General features: G+C 48.9%; 1 protein-coding gene across 1 annotated transcript; it reads left to right on the forward strand.

The window, feature by feature from the left end:
* The first annotated feature begins 1,728 nt into the window (after nucleotides 1-1,728).
* Nucleotides 1,729-8,754, forward strand: LOC309616099 (uncharacterized protein). The gene is made up of 5 exons (XM_082366311.1): nucleotides 1,729-1,973; nucleotides 3,779-3,924; nucleotides 5,688-5,727; nucleotides 6,334-6,422; nucleotides 7,479-8,754. Exons 2-5 carry the CDS (start codon nucleotides 3,885-3,887, stop codon nucleotides 7,709-7,711), a joined length of 402 nt encoding a protein of 133 aa, XP_082222437.1. The 5' UTR covers nucleotides 1,729-1,973; nucleotides 3,779-3,884; the 3' UTR covers nucleotides 7,712-8,754.
* Nucleotides 8,755-12,684: the final 3,930 nt, after the last annotated feature.

The following is a 12,684-nucleotide window of genomic DNA, read 5'->3' on the forward strand; positions in this document are numbered from 1 at the left end:
AAACCCTGTTTGCCGCAGCATTTATTGCTTAAAGTTATGTGACCGTTGGGTTTTGAAAAACTCCTCTTTACTCCAAAAATGCAAAGCCAGCCCTAGTTCCCAATTATGCACATTTCAACATTGCAAAAGTTGCACAGATTAGGTGGAGAGATGTGAAAGTTCCCCTAGCCTTCCGGGAAGAGCAGTACTGGATCATCTGGAAGGTCAAAACAAAACACGGTGGTCTTTTTCACAAGGGATTTGGCTAGGAGGCTGCCATCTTATTTGGAAAACCATGTGGACAGTTCTTCTGAAGTCATTCTCAGTAGAGAGGAGCTAAGAGAGAAAGGCAATTGTGTGAGCAAAGCTGAATGAGCTGAAAACATATTCCTTCTGCCAGCTTTTCAACACTTTAGCTTCATTCTTCCTTATATATATTGAGAATTATTATGTCTTCCCCCATATCAAAAAGAAAGAATTTGAGAGTGAAAGAGAGAGACCAAGAGATTTCAACCAGGCTAAAATCCAGGAAATTAGTCAGCTCACTGGGAGGCTTTTTCTTTTCTTCTTCTTCTTTTCATAAAAAAATTTTATTTATTTATTTATTTTTATTTTTAAATTTTTTTGGCTGTGTTGGGTCTTTGTTGCTGTGTGTGGGCTTTCTCTAGTTGTGGCGAGCGGGGGCTACTCTTCGTTGCGGTGCGCGGGCTTCTCATTGCGGTGGCTTCTCTTGTTGCGGAGCACGGGCCCTAGGCGCACGGGCTTCAGTAGTTGTGGCTCGTGGGCTCTAGAGCGCAGGCTCAGTAGTTGTGGCACACGGGCTTAGCTGCTCTGCGGTATGTGGGATCTTCCCGGACCAGGGCTCGAACCTATGTTCTCTGCATTGGCCACTCAACCACAAAAAAAAAAAAAAAAAGACAGAGGTGGCCCCTGTGTTGATGATGCTTCAAGTTCAGCAGGAGGACTGGAAGGTGGGGAAGTAGGGAGATGGGTTTAGAAGTTATTCCAACACTTCGGTGTGTTGTGAAGATCAGAGCTTGACGTCTTTCTCTCCCTGGACCTCCCCTGGCCCTGTGCTGCCCAGGGCCCAATTCATCTCTCGAGATTCCAGATCCAAAGCCGCTTCCCCTGAGAAGCCTACTCTGACCCCTCCCTTCTCCACACACAATAACCCCACCCTCTTCCATGCGCCGATAAAATCTTGCTCATTTCTCAGGGTAGTTCTTTTTGGTTTGGTTCAGCTCTCTGCTTCCCCAGATTTCCACAGCATTCAGCATGATACCTAGTCCCTACTAGGGAGGTAACAGACTTGGGGGAAAAAAGGGGGGGGGGAGGAAGGAATGAATTCTTTATGGTTTTGAGCAAAGCTTTTAACTGTACTAAGTCTCCATTGCCTCATCTGACCCTGGGACAAATAATCCAGTACCATGTGATTTCACACGGTTTTACATCTTGGTAAATGTAAAAAGTGACATAAAGGTTAATTAGTATTATTCCAATCCAGGAATTCCAGGGAGTGGGAACCTCTTGGGAAGTGCCCATCGAGTTCCAGGCAAAGCCCCTGACCGCCCTACCAGCTCTCTCAGCCCCTCCCTCCAGCCCAAACCAAGTTCCCAATCCCTGTCTCTCTGCAAAAGTCCTGGGGTCCTGGGGCAGCCCCGGGGTGCCCTGGGCCACAGGGGCCGTTAGCCTTCACATCAGACCTTACCCCCCATCCAGGCTGGGCTGGCTCTGAACCAGGAAGGCCGCCTGCGCTCCTGTGTGCCCCTCGCCTGCTCCAGCCCAGGTCCAGGGGCAGCTGTGCGACTCCGGGCCCAGGGGCGGCCACAGGAGAGGATGAGAGGAGAGCCGGGAGCTGCATGGGGAGGGCACCCGAAACTCTCTCCTCGTCTCCAGGCCCGGACAGAAGCGTTTCCTGCCTCACCTTCCTGAAGATTCGAGGGAAGCCAACTTGGAATCAGCCGCCACTGCCCTAATGGCCAACGGGCCCCGAGGTGAGAACGGAGCCCACAGGGGCCGTGCAGCGCTTCTCCAAGACGCGGCCACTGCAGGCCCGGGTCCCAGGAGGCAGGGTCCCCAGGCATGCAGGACCCCCCGGAGCTCCCCGGCTGACTAGCCCCGCCTACTCGCCTGCCAGCTGGGCGAGGACTCCCTCCCAGCCAAGTATCCCTGCCCCGCCGCCTCCCCAGAGGCCCCTGACAGTTCCTGGAAGGGCATGGGGCTCACAGGATGGCATTAGTGGGGTTAGATACATATCAAGCATAGCCTGTGAGGGACAGACCGTCCCAGCCCCTACAGGCGGCTGACAGAAGAGCCGAGAATTATGTAACGGGGGTCAGCCGTGGAAGCCAGGCCGCTGAGACCTAGAAGACGGCTTCTGGGCCCACCTCCGCCACTAACTAGCTCGCTGACGTCACACAGATGACAGGACCTCCCGGCTTCGGTGAAACGTAACGGGTGGGCCAGCATCCTGCTGCAAAGCGCTAGGGTTTTGTTTTAAATCGCAGTGTAAAAGCAGCCACCTGTGTAGTTCTGGTTGCAAGAGCAGGCTGGGGCCGTGAGCACGGAGCCCGGGGCGCTCGGTTGTCTGTATTCTCCTCGCTAGAGAGGGGACCCCCTCCTCTGTCTGCTCGCACGCCCAAGGGGGCCCACCTCCTCCCGCAGCCCGACCCGGCCCTGCCCTGAAGCTTCAGGCCTGTCGCCACCGGGTGCCCTCGGACGCTTCTGTCCACCCTCCACCCTGGGCGTTCCTCGCTTCTGCTTTCCCTGGTGGGAGCACAGGGCCGCCCCCCCTGGGAGAAGAGGAGGATCCCACAGTCTGGAGATTTAGGGAGCTCCCGAGAGGAAGAGGTATGCATGGGGCCCCTACTTCACAGGCTTGCTGTGAACACCCACATGCCAGCCAGTCAACAATTGCGACTGACAGGCCAAAAGGAAGTGCCAGAGAATTCCTTTGACTAGGCAAATTCCACAGTGGGTTTAAAGGAAGTGCTTACACACATACACGCACACACACACTCACACACACACACACACACACACACATTAAGTATCACCATAGCACAAACTTCCATACCTTCCCTCCACAGCCCAAGGAAGCCTCCTCCGTCAGGAAGGCTGCCCAGAATAGTGGAGAAGGGAGAAGCTATTGAGCCATTTAATCCAAAACCCACCAAGAGGACCCCCTGCCCCAACATACACCAATTGATGGTTCTAACTGGTCAGATTAAGCCAAGGGACACAGCAGCAGCCCTGGAGTTCTGAGGTTGCAGGGCCTCTGAGCGGAGGCTCCCAGACTCAGCCCCAGGGAGCTCAGGAACCACAAAACGCAAACGCCCAGGGACCCTTCCTCCCGCTTCCCTCCTTCCAGGTTCTGTCACCTTCTGGAGGCTATTCGGCCGGGCCTGCCCCTTTGCAAACTTCACTCCTGGAAGTTGGGCTGTGGATTGGAAATAAGTTCCATGCTTCAGGTTTGGGGTTTTGTTTTGTTTTGTTTTTTGACACTAGCCTATGTGACACAACAGCTGGGCTGGGCTCTAAGCCCTTAGCTTTATTGTCTGTATTTCTACCTCGCTGGAAGTTTAATACAGGCACGGTGACTAGTTCTGTCTCCCATTTATAGTTCTACTATAAATAGAACTATAAACGGAAGACAACATTTCACTTGCCATTGTCTGACACATAAGCTTTACCTGTGATGGACCGTGTGTGTGCGTGTATGTGTGTGATGGACCCTGTGTGTGTGTATGTAACGGGCCCTCTGCGTGTGTGTAATGATCCCGGTGCGTGTGTCTTTCAGTCCAGAGACAAAGCCTGGGTCAGCAGCATGGCGGTGACAACAGGGGACGCCTGTGCCTACGTGTCTGACCAGGACGGCTTTGTACACGTCTACGACATCGAGGAGTATGGTCTGCAGGGGCCGGAGCCGCAGCCTCCCAAGAGCAGGTAATGAGCTCTCCACGTGAGACGCTATGATGAGCACAGCTTCAGTTTTAGTTAAATATTCTGGTTGATAAAATTAAATTGTACCAGTGAGGAAGGGGTCTCTTAAAACCCTTTAAGAACAGATCAGAGAAGAATATTTTCATGAAAGTGTTCAGTGTTGGCAAGGCAACAGGAAAATGGCACTCATACACTCTTGGATGGAGGGTAAATTGGTGTATACTATCTGAAGGGCAAGTTGCCCATGTGCATTAAAGCTTTGAACCAGCAATTCTACTTCTAAGGATTTGGCCTAAAGAAAGAATAGGAAACGTGCACAAAGATTTAGTTATAAGGTTGTGAGTCAACATATTGTTTATGAGAGAGAGGAAAATAATAGAGAAACCTAGACGTCCCACATAAGGGGCATTGATTAAATATATGATGGTATAATACACTGGAATATCATTTAGTCATTAAATATGGAAGCTGTATATGAAAATGTATTCACAGGGAAAATACTCATGATAAAATTGTTAAATGAAAAAAAATCAGATCACAAAACAATATTGCAATACTATTCTACCCTTGTTAAAATGAAGAAGTATATGGAAGATTGAAAGTCTGGAAAGATATACATCAAGGATTTAACAAATGTTATCTCTTTATACATGAGGTTATAGATATGTTTTATTTTCTTCTTTTTAGAAATCTGTCTTTTCTAATTTTTCTGGAAATATAGTGCTTTGGTAATAACAAAAATATGTTTAAAATGTTAAAACCCTTTCATACAATTATGGAAGTGTTCATGTTTAGAAAAAAATCTAACAGCGTGAAAGAATGTAAAATGAAAAGCAGTAGTTGTTTCTCTGACCTCCTCTACCACCCTAACCTGCCTTTTCTGCATCCTAGCAACACTGTTAATGAATTTCAACTTCCTTCCAGAAAGTTTCTATGCATGAATATATGCATATACAGGAACACATACATGCACACCTACAATACATCATTTTCAGGACTTGTTTTTTTCTTTGTATCTCTTGGCCAGCTTTCCGTATAAGCGTATTTAGGTCTATTTAGCATATTTAACATTTAACATATTTAAATGGCTGTGTAATATTTCATTACATTTCTGTGAAGCCAATTTAGAAGTAAATATTCACATACATCCCCCCGCCGTTTTTTTTTCTGTTTTTCTTTTTTGGCCACACAGCACAGCATGTGGAGTCTTAGTTCCCCAAACCAGGGATGGAACCTGGGCCCTCGGCAGTGAAAGCACAGAGTCCTAACCACTGGGCTGCCAGGGAATTCCCTCACATACCTCCCTTTATTCACTTTTTCCTGTTCCACCACTGGAGAAGTTTAAATGCTAAAGTATGAGAAATGGGAATTTAGAAGTAAGAGTGATCAGCCTTACGTTGGTCTTTGCTCCAAGTACTGGGAACGTAGCTTTCACCAAGCTATTTTAAAAATCATATTTGATTACTTACGTACTCCTGCATGCTTACCAACCCCTAAGTGCTAAAGGAAACCATAGGGTAAGGACCTTGCACAGGCCCCATTTCATATGTCTTTGGAGCTGGCATGGGGTCTTGCACATAGTAGGTGCTTGACAAACATGTATCAAATTAACGTAGCAAGACCAATGACTTGCTACACCAGTACCTCTCTCCCTGTTGGACGCTCATCCAGATCCGACCCCATCCTGCAGGGACTGTTATACGGCATCTAGCATGAGGGTGGTACCTCTCCCACCATACTCAGGTGTGCTCTTTCCTCTGACTTAGATGTGATGTTCTGGCGGGTCCATATCAGCATGGTGACATTGTGAGTACCATCCGTTTTAGAGCTCAAGAATGTGTAAAAGAGTTCAACTACTTCTCACAGCTTGGATCAAATGGATTCTCTCAGAAGCCCTCCAAATTAGCCAAAGGAGGAGAGCAGTGCTGTAATTCTGCTCTTGATGAGAATAGGATGTGTACGCTATCGACACAGAGTAAAGGAAGAGACTGAAGTCTTCATTTTTCTTGTAAATGGATGATTGTTCTCCTTGAATTGATCTGGTATTTTAGGGTAAGTTTCGAAGCTTAGTAAGTTTTAGATTTTTTTCGCTGGAGTTAAAAGGAGTCAGTGCTGGAGCGGGACCTGAACCCTGGCAGGAAGTTTCTTTCCAACCTCTTGATCTTCCCCGCATCGTCCATAAGATGTTTCCAGTATATCTTGTCTGATGTCTTGGGTCTGGAGTTGGGGAATGTGGAGGGGGAGTGGCATGGTAGGAGACAGGGAGAAGATGCTGCCAAGGGTAATTCAGGAGATTAACCTGGCTTCCTTCTATATTCCCACTTTAATTAATGGAGTATTGACATATTGAGCCGATGTCCCTTTCATGCTGGAGCAGCCCTGGGGCATCTCTCCTCTCCTTTATCTCATTAGTTTGGAGCTGATAGAAGAAGAAAAGGTTCTGCTGTCATCCTCCCTGGACCATACCGTGCACCTGTGGAGCACAGACGGGGAGTACATCGGTAAGGACCGCCCTACCTGGCCAGCTGCTCAGTCCCGGTTCAGGGCTTCAGGCGGAGCCTCCATCGGGTCGTGGATTCTCCGAGGTCAAGTGTATTAGTCACCTCAGGCTGACATAACAAAATACCTACCATAGACTGGGCAGCTTAAGCCACAGAACTGTATTTCTCACTTGTGTTCTCACGTGTGTGTGTTTCTCATGTGTTCTTGCAGAGGGGCTCCTTTTATGGACACCAATTGTTGAGTCCTTATATGGCCCAGGGAGTAGGGGGAGGGGTGGAGAGAAAGAGAGAGAGAGAGAGAGAGAGAGAGAGAGAGAGAGAGAGAGAGGAAATGCAAATACTCTGGTGTCCCTCCTTCTAAGAACACTGATCTTATTAGATCAAGGTCCTTGTCTTATGACATCATTTAACCTTAATTACTTCCATAAAAGCCTGCTCTCCAAATACAGTCACACTAGGGTTTAGGGTTTCCACATAAGAATTTGGGGGAGGGGGACAAAATCCATTGTATACCTTAAAGTCAGTTTACTTTCACAGAAACTATCAGAATCAGAGACATTTAAATTTAGAGAACTCGGCGAGGCTGGAGGCTGTGAATTTGGTACGGAAGCATGTGATCACGTTTTGCTAGGAAAGATTCAGGACTGGGGGAGCTGTGTAATGGGAAAGCTCTGGCCTGAGTGAGCTGGGGTGATGAAATGAACCCGATTTACTGCTCAGAGAGACTCTGTACCTGTTTCAGCAGGTTCTCGTCTCCCTAGCTGATATTTCTTGAAGAAGGTGCCAGAATGATTTTGGATTTATCCTGCAGGTTCTTAGTACATGCTGAGTTGCTTGCACCCCGATGTGATACATTTTGTAGGAGGCGTTCTGGCTTGAGTCTCCAGGGCTAGTGGCCATGGAATCGTTTCTTATGAAACTACAGGAGCAGAACTGAATTTGATTACGTGGACCTAGCAAGGGTTAAGGAGACCTAGCCAAGCTTCACTCTGATGAGAAGACAGGTTACCTCCCATCCTATGCTTACTATCTATTAATTTATCTCTGTTCTTCCAGGGACCTTTGGGCAGGGTAGCCCCTGGGAGATTTTCACTCCTGTCTCCTGGAGATACCCTGGAGTGCCCTGGGAAGTTCTGACAGATCCCCAGAGCCTGCCTGCTCACCCAGCGCTGGAAGGAGATGCTCCTGTCACGCACACAGGAGAAGAGGAGGAAGACAAAGTGGTGGAGGGCAAAGCCAGTGCTAAGGCTGGTCCTGGCACATCCAGTTCCCCTGGGCTTACTTTGTAGCTTCCAGGCAGATCAGCACGGGTTATAAAACGCACCCTGAAAGGATCAAGGCATGACCCAGAGAACCAAGTCAACACAGGAATAAAAATATGTCCCAAGATCGTGCTACTGACCAGGGTCAGGGGGCTTCCTGGTCCCTCGGGGGTGGGGGGGGGGGAGTGGGAGCTGATCTCCCAGCATCACTTGACTTTGTCCTCCTTTTCACCAGCAAAAGGCTGTTGTCTGTGGCCTTGGAACACAGAGAGACTTGGCATCATGCTCGACCCACTGTCACATCAGAGAGACAGATATGAAAATCCAGCCCGCGGCACACGCTCACCGTTAGGAAATACATTTTAACGCTGGGCTTCCTGGCGAGTGAAAGGAAGGAAGGGTCAGTTTAGTGCCTGAGTCTGTGAAAGTCAACGTCGGGACAAGAGATGTTGAAAGGGCCCTGGTAGAGGCCGTCTTGATTTAGAGCTCAGTGAAGTAGATGGATTTCCAAGAAAGGCTTGCCCTTTAATAAATTGAAAAGAAGGTCATTTCATGAGCTATTGCTCACTGGTTATGTTACAACTCAAAGCAGGACACCTGCTTTGCCAGCAAAATCATGTGTCTTAGATTTTGCCTTGGCAGCGCCTTGGAATACTGACCACACAGTGTATCCTCATCACTGACATCCTCGTGGAGCCCCAGACATGCTCGGAATGGGGAATAGAGGCACCAGGCAAGCATCGGGCAAGAAAACCTCCTGTCTTGTCAGGGCTCTCTCACATTTCCCCATCCTGTTCTCACAAGGGTTCCCAAGGTTGTAACACGTGCTTTGGTAGCTCCCAGGAGGCTCAGGTGCATCCACATGGCGCCATTGGCCTATTTAGAAATATAATCGTTTTTGGTGTGCATTCAATAGAGAGAAAATAAATGAGTTCATTAATTTTGATAGGCCCATAATTTGGAAAACAAAAGCACAGGGGGAGGTGGGAAGAGAGGAAGGAAGGAGCAAATGGGGAAAATGTGCTGATCTGCCCAAAAGCCCAGGTCCAATGCTAGGCTCCACACCAGACCCGGAGAAAAATCAGACTGCGATTCAGATGCAGGAAGGAGGGAGCAGAGGGAGGGCGGGATGGAGGGAGGGGGGAGGGCGGAGGGGAGGAAGGATACTCACTTCAACACAATCCAAACACCTAACTCACGTGATGTTCGCTCTCCACAGGTAAAAGAGGGTGATGCAACAGACTTCATGAGTGACCTTGATCTTGTGTAGGGAAACCATTAGGTGCTTCCATGTTTGTAATTCTGTCCAACTTGACTCCAAATACCCCAGGAAGCAGTCTGTCAATTCTTTCCAAGAAAAATACACACACACATAAAGAAACTGAGGAGCCCTTATATAGTGTATCTGGATAGGACTTCCCTGGTGGTCCAGTGGTTAGGACTCTGCACTTCCAATGCAGGGAGCATGGGTTTGATCCCTGGTCAGGGCACTAAAATCCCACATGCCGCGAGGCGCAGCCAAACAAAAAACAAACAAACAAACAGACAAACAAAACCTACAAAACAATGTGTTTGCAGCACTCTTTACGAGTTAGGGTTAACTGAGGTCTACTCTGAAGTTCGCCTTCATTAGCTGTGTGACCTCCGGCAATGGCTTCCACCGATTTATAAAATGAGGGGTGGGGCTGGCTGATCTTTCAGTTTCATTTCAGCCCTAAAAATGTTATCTTTCTCTGCACATCAGTTTTGCACAACTGAACGTGTTGATTGGATTCTGGATGTCAGGAGTGATTCTTCCAGGATGTCAGCCTATCAAACACAACCACAACTAGCATAAGCTGACTGAATGCAGAAAGCCATTCACCTGGAAAACATCACAGATGAGTTGGTAGTTTGAGAGTTGAGTGAAAGCTCAGGGGAAAATGTTCCTGTTATCTAACGGATTCAGCCAGCCTGGGTCTTGTTCTAACACAGAAAATCCATGTAACTGACGAGTTACCCTTGGCTCCCTGTCACCAGTGTGATCCTGGGTTCCTCTTCCCATACCTGTTCCTTCTCCTTCCAGCCTGAAGAGACCTCTAACCCTCTCTCCAGAAGACGCCGTCCTTGAAGTGAAGGAAGACACACATGGATGGGACGCATTTTGCAGTGACAGGTCAGCCTAAAAGAAACGCCCAGGTTGAGGCGAGGGCCCTCCTGAAATAAAAGGCAGACTTCCCTGGCTGAGGTATCCCAGGCCACCCTGTCATCAGCATGAGTCCCTTGTCCCTAAGCCCCACAGCCTGTGAGTATGGCGAGGTCACAGCTCAGATCTCACCAGTTTAATGTCCTGCCTGCCTGGCTCGGGATACTCTAAGGAGCGCCCGTTTTGTCTGGCCATCCCATGTGGTCAAGGGCTACCTCTCAGGTCCTTTCCCTTGAGCTCCGTGGCTGTCATTACTGCCCACCAAGCTGTTTGAGGCAGGACCACCTCGCCGTTCCTCCCACAGGAGTCCAGTGCAGCCCCTGTGACCTCCTGAGGGGCTGGGCTGGGGGCCAGGGCCTGGGGCTCCCAAAGCTGGGAGTGTCCGGGGTACCGCCGTCTCCCTGCACTGAGGCTTGGGTTCTACAGAGAAGTAGGGCGAGTGAATACTGCCTCTCGCTCCAGTTCTGTGAGGAGTTTTGTTCCCCAGACGCCAACACCAGCCTTCCTGAGTCCCAGTCACCAAGACAACTATAGACACGGCCCCTTCAGTGTCCCCTGCCCCTCCTCTCAACATGGGACTTAGATCTGGGTCATGGGGCTGCATGAGCAATGACGATCCCTCACCCCAACTTCCCCGGTTTCTTGGTGCAGCAGCTCCATGGCCATGAGCCCAGGCCGCTTGTGCACACTTCTACCCCATCTCAGCTCTGGCTTCTGTCTTCACAGTGTCTGGAGGTACAGACGGCTGCTGGGGCCTCCTGCTTCCACCCGCACTCCAGGCAGCGCGGATAAACAGGGGCGTGCAGAACAGGGGTCCAGGACAGAGGGGGTGCACCTTCCAGCCAGACCATCTCCCTTTACAGACTTTTCCAGGAGGTCCTGCACACTTCTGCTCACATCTTGGTGGCCAGAACTTAGCCACACGGCCACACCTCCCTGTAAGAGAGGCTGGGAGTTCTGTAACTAAGGAGGAAGGTAGGAATGGATTGGGGGTAGACAACTAGCAATCTCTGTTCCGGGAGGTCGGATAGTGAAATGCTTCAGATGCCATCAAAGTCAGAGGGTATCACACATAGAAACACCATGCATCATGCATTTCATGCAAGAAAGAGGCAGAGAGCCACAAACAAAGTTTGGTTTGGGAGAACACTAGGCTTATTAGAACGTGTCATGGGCTTTGGTTATGGTCAGAGGTCTGTCTTTGAAAACAGTGTGGGGGACTTCCCTGGCGGTCCAGAGGTTAAGACCCCGCGCTTCCACGGCATGGGGCGTGGGTTCGATCCCTGGTCGGGGAACTAAGATCCTGCATGCCACGTGGTGCGGCCAAAATAAAAAGAAAGCAGTGTGACCTCAGGCGAGTCATGTAAACTCCCTGTCTGTACACCTGGAGATCTCCCAGGTGGGTCTGCAATCTCATGAGATGGTGAATGTGTCAGTGTGTTAGAGTCTGAGACTGGGAATGGAGGGGGCTCCTCTGTTCACCCCGGCTGGTGTCGGGGTCTGGGGTTTGAGGGTTTGACATCATCGGCATCTTCCTGGTTGGCGGCAGCAGAATGAGTGCCATCCTCTATACACTTTCCCAGGACCTGCTGTGCTCTTAGTTGCCTCTCTTTAGTTGCCTCAGAGTGTGAGTCTGCCCAGGCTGCTGTGACAGAATACCATAGACTAGATGGCTCAAGCAACAGACATTTATTTCTCACAGTCCTGGAGGCTGGAAGTCCGAGATCAAGGTCTCCACCAATTCAGTTCCAAGCACAGGTGGGCCTTCATCCTGGCTTGCAGGCCGGCACATTCTCTCTGTGTCCTCATGGGTAGAGAGAGAGCAAACTCTATCCACTCCTCTTCCTATAAAGCCACTAATCCTATCCGAAGGGCCCCACCCTCATGACCTCACCAACCCTAATTACCTTCCAAAGACCCCATCTCTAAAGACCATCACACTGGGGGGTAGGGCTTCAACATATGAATTTGGCTGGGGGGGGTCAGGGTGCAGGGGACACAATTTGATCCAAAGCACTGAAACTGCTATGGGATGTAAGGTGGGAAAAGGCTTCCCAACAACATAAACACACAACTCCCACACAGCAGGAGGCGGCCACAGCAGATGCTCGTACTCTCTTGCTTTCATCCGCTCCAAGTAGAGGCAGCACAGGAAGTCATCTCTGAACTCAGAGGTGGTTCTGATTCTTATCCACTTTTTGGTGAGTGGCTAAATGAGTGGAACGGAAAGTAGAAGATGTGAGCAGTGAACGAGACCAGAATGGGGCTGCTTAGAGGGTCCCAAACAGGAGGTTGAACAGCAGAAGCCCCTTCATCCAGCTGGATCAATACCAGTGATCGTTGGGTTAATTTAAAAATGTACATTTGAAGGCAAGGAACCATTAAAAAATTGTATGTACACCCTATAAACATTTTAGTTCAATTCTCAAGAGTAGAATTCATCCCCAGTCTTTTGATGTCGGGCCAAGGCTTTTTCTTCAAGTCAGAAGCAAGTTCAGCACAGTCTGCCATAAATGCATTATTCATCATATTCAGTTTCTGCTTTTTTAAAGTAGAACAAGAACTTAAAGATATTTGCAAAGCAATGAGAGAGTACTATACTTTTAGTTTTTTTATAATTTCCCCCAAGCTTTAACTGTTGTCTCATGTATCCTCAATTCAACATGACCCTTAATCTAGTCTTTTCCAAGTACTCATCTTAGTTTTCACAAAGTTTTTTCACACTAATTTTATCAATTTTCATTTTGTTTAAATACATTTATAATCACAATAAAATGTACAACTGGCACACACAAGTTTGGGAACAAATACAGCT

The sequence above is a fragment of the Balaenoptera borealis genome (genome assembly GCF_965194805.1).
Source record: "Balaenoptera borealis genome assembly, chromosome: 18".
NCBI classification, from domain to species: domain Eukaryota; kingdom Metazoa; phylum Chordata; class Mammalia; order Artiodactyla; family Balaenopteridae; genus Balaenoptera; species Balaenoptera borealis.

What these genes read in the sequence shown, in the direction of transcription:
- LOC309616099 (XM_082366311.1), top strand. Translation starts at nt 3,885, where the DNA reads ATGGTCTGCAGGGGCCGGAGCCGCAGCCTCCCAAGAGCAG. An exon ending in CATATCAGCATGGTGACATT is followed by an intron (nt 5,728 to 6,333) that starts GTGAGTACCATC and finishes TTATCTCATTAG; the next exon opens with TTTGGAGCTGATAGAAGAAG. An exon ending in CACAGACGGGGAGTACATCG is followed by an intron (nt 6,423 to 7,478) that starts GTAAGGACCGCC and finishes CTGTTCTTCCAG; the next exon opens with GGACCTTTGGGCAGGGTAGC.